The sequence below is a fragment of the Astatotilapia calliptera genome, chromosome 15, assembly GCF_964374335.1.
Source record: "Astatotilapia calliptera chromosome 15, fAstCal68.1, whole genome shotgun sequence".
Lineage (NCBI taxonomy): Eukaryota > Metazoa > Chordata > Actinopteri > Cichliformes > Cichlidae > Astatotilapia > Astatotilapia calliptera.
Window position 1 is genome coordinate 32624343 of NC_137436.1, and position 3476 is coordinate 32627818.

Consider the following 3476-nt stretch of genomic DNA (forward strand, 5'->3'; position numbering starts at 1 on the left):
GAGACGGGTGATGTTACACAGTTCATGTTACCCTGATTTGACTCCATGTGGTCATCTTTAAGTTCCAACGTGAGTTCATGATCCGCGTTCTCAGTTTTCAGTTCATTGGGAATAGGAGCAGCATGCAAAACAGGATTACACATCATCTCACACTCAGTACTTTTACACTTTACGTCATGACCCTCCTTTAAATAATCCTTATGTGCTAAGGAAGCACAGGGGCCTACTTTAAGTAGCTCGTTGGTGAGCGGAGCGGGCTCGGGAAGGGAGGCATTAGCCACAGGTAACTCAGTCCTAGATGGAACCCCAGGCACATTAAATGACACAGAAGAAAACACTTCCACCCCACTCCCCACACAAGCAACATCACGGCCTGTGGAACTCTCTTTCAACCCAAGTGTAGTGTCAGGGGCCCCTACAAGATCACTAGGCCTGTCCAAGATCCTCTCTGAAACAAATGCACTTGGCTGTGACTTGGTTAGCAGAGCATTACCCAGCCTGAAGTTAGCACTGGCTAATTCCGAAACAGTGACTTTATTTTCGCAAACAGAAACACACGAAACAGGGGATTCCCCGGTCAGCTTAGAGGCTGGACAGTTAAACACCTGTTCGGGTGGCGGTGACAAGAACACCGGCTGTGACTCCCCGGTGTTGGAACTCACAGTCTGAGTGGGTCTTACTCCCTGTTCGTGGAAGCCAGACGAACAGACCACACCATTCCCAGTACCAGAGTCAGCCATTTCCACACTATGTGTCTCTGTTAAATTTGACCCGTGGCTCTGTAATTCTGAGTCTAATTCATCTTCTACGGCTTCAATGGAGGCTGGTGATGACAGGTTGCACTCACTCACCTCCGGTCGTCGCGCGATGCGGTGGCGACGCGAACGCCGTTTCCTCTTGGCCGTGAGCCCCGTTAACGTGGAAAGTGGAGCCTCTTGCGGCGTCGCAGAGGCTGAGGAGGCGAGGGTTGGCGGAGCACAGTGCACTTCCTCACCGAAGACTTTGAACTGAAAACACGGTGTCTAGAGACTGTGTATTTTCCAGACTCCCACACTAGTGAAAATATAGCCCATGTATTACGTGAGGTGTTAGCCAGCTGGGATCTTAAAGAAGATCGACAAGTGTGCATCACCACAGACAACGGTGCCAATGTTGTGAGAGCCACGGAGCTAAACAACTGGGTCAGACTTCAGTGTTTTGGACACAGGCTGCACCTTGCAATCGGTAAGTTTTATTCAAGGCAGATCTTTTTAGCAATGAAAATGTGCTATACATTATTATCAAATTGATATTGATAAGGATAATGTTACCTTTTTAGACAACTTTAGTTATAAATTTCAATTAGTTTTTTTTTTTTTAAAAAAAGGTTTTAAACATGACAGTTTTTTTGTTTCCTCTTATTTCTCCAGAAAATTCTATCAAAGATGATGCCCGCATTGCCCGAGCCATTGGACTTTGCAAAAAGTTAGTTGGACATTTTTGCCACAGCTGGAAAGCAAAGATGGCTCTGAAAAAAGCACAGCAGAAGCTCAACCTCCCAGAGCACACACTGATCACCGAATGCCCAACCAGGTGGGGTTCCAGGCAGAAGATGATTGAGAGAGTCCTGGAGCAGCAGCGGGCCATTTCTGATGTCATCTCAGCAGACAAGAAATCAAGACACTTGATTCCTACTTGGCAGGATCTTGAGGTACTGGAGTCTGTCAACCAGGCATTACACCCCCTGCAAGACTTTACAGATGCCCTGTCTGGTGAGAGCTACGTTAGTGTTTCATATGTAAAACCAGTCCTTCATCTGATGAAGACGTCGGTGCTTGCAGAGAAGGAAGAAGACAGTGATTTGACAAAATCAATTAAGAAGAAAATCCTCGAGTACCTGATTACTAAATATGAAAATCCAGCTACCCAGGAACTTATGGACATGGCGTGCTTCATGGATCCCAGATTTAAAGTCAGCTACACCAGCACTGATCGAGTCTCAGACATCAAGACCAGAGTGATGTCAGAAATGGAAGCAGTGGCACAGAAGGTATTCATGCATGCTTATATATAAAACCTTTCAATTCATATTTAGTCCAAAATGTTTACTTTTCTTATAATCTGCTTTCTGTTCCAGGAGAGAAGCTCCGCTGAACCAGAGGCCCAGACAGATGATCCACCCAGTCGTCCCCTGAAGAAGGCAAAAAAGTCCCTGGGCAGTTTCTTCAAGGCAGCTCCAATCCCTACCTCCTCTTTCATGCATCTCTCACAAGCTGTTGAAGCTGAGCTTAACAGCTACTTGCTATCCACGGCCATAGACAGTGAGGAAGACCCCTTGGCATGGTGGAAACTCCACAAAATGACATTCCCACAGCTAAGCAAGCTTGCAAGGAAGTATCTCTGCATACCTGCAAGTAGCTCACCTTCAGAGAGACTTTTTAGTACATCAGGAAACATAGTAACATGTCAGCGCACATGTTTAAAACCTTGGAGAGTAAACATGTTGGTTTTCCTTAACAAGAACTTGCCATAAAAAACATTCACTCAGGAAGGATGAATGCAAGATAGAGAAACCTTTTTTTTTTTTCAAAAAATTACAAAAATACACTACCTACATTGTTCTTAATTGTTGATAATATTAGTCTTGGCCAGTACGACCACAAAGGTAGACAATTGTTCTTTGGTGTGTTCCCACAGCAGACAAGTTCTTACCTATAGTTTAATCTAGTAAAGTTTCCACTCCAGTTTTGACTTGCATCATAACTACTTGGTGAGTGGTAAAATGATGAACAACTGCATAGAGATAATTTGCAGTATAATTTAAGTTATGTTTATTTAAAACTAATTATAGAGACCGGGAAGGATGTCTTTCAGAATTCAAGCCTCAGAAATTTTTTTATGGGGGCAATGTTTCAATGTTTGACTGCACTTTGTTGTTACACTGCTAATACAGCAGCTTTCATTAAATAAAACTGTGCAGTAAAACGGAAATTATGTATTTGTTTTTTGTTTTTTTTTTGCTATTTATTTTATCGCAAGTCATATCGTTATCGCAGTATTGATCACAGTTATCGCACATTGCAGGTTTTCCTAATATCGTGCAGCCCTAGTTGTGACTGCTTCCTATGTTTCTTTGTCATTATTGGTAAAACGGCGTTGCTGGCTCTTTAACTTAAGGTTATTTGTAAGAAAACCATATTGTTTGTAATAAAATATATTATTACAGAACACATCTGTCTGTTTTCCTTTTCATTCCATTTCTGGACCCATTTGTTACTGGCCCCACACTCACACCGCTAGACCTCTTCGTAAGGACGTAACAGAATACTTTAAGACAGCCGTCCCCAACTCCAAACTCCCAGGCCACCGACCGGTACCAGTCCATGAGTTGTTTAGTACCGGGCCGCGAGAGTTGAGGCTCGGGTGTAAAATTTATGGTTTCCAGAGTTTTTATCGTTAACTTGATTAACTGGGTCTTTTCCCATGTTGTAGTTGTG

The 3476-nt window shown here is 43.4% G+C and overlaps 1 protein-coding gene across 1 annotated transcript; it reads left to right on the forward strand.

Annotated features, from left to right (window-relative positions):
• The first annotated feature begins 957 nt into the window (after positions 1-957).
• LOC113007158 (E3 SUMO-protein ligase ZBED1-like) lies at positions 958-2970 on the forward strand. Its single transcript, XM_026143626.2, has 3 exons — positions 958-1224; positions 1410-2029; positions 2117-2970. Exons 2-3 carry the CDS (start codon positions 1502-1504, stop codon positions 2510-2512), a joined length of 924 nt encoding a protein of 307 aa, XP_025999411.1. The 5' UTR covers positions 958-1224; positions 1410-1501; the 3' UTR covers positions 2513-2970.
• Positions 2971-3476: the final 506 nt, after the last annotated feature.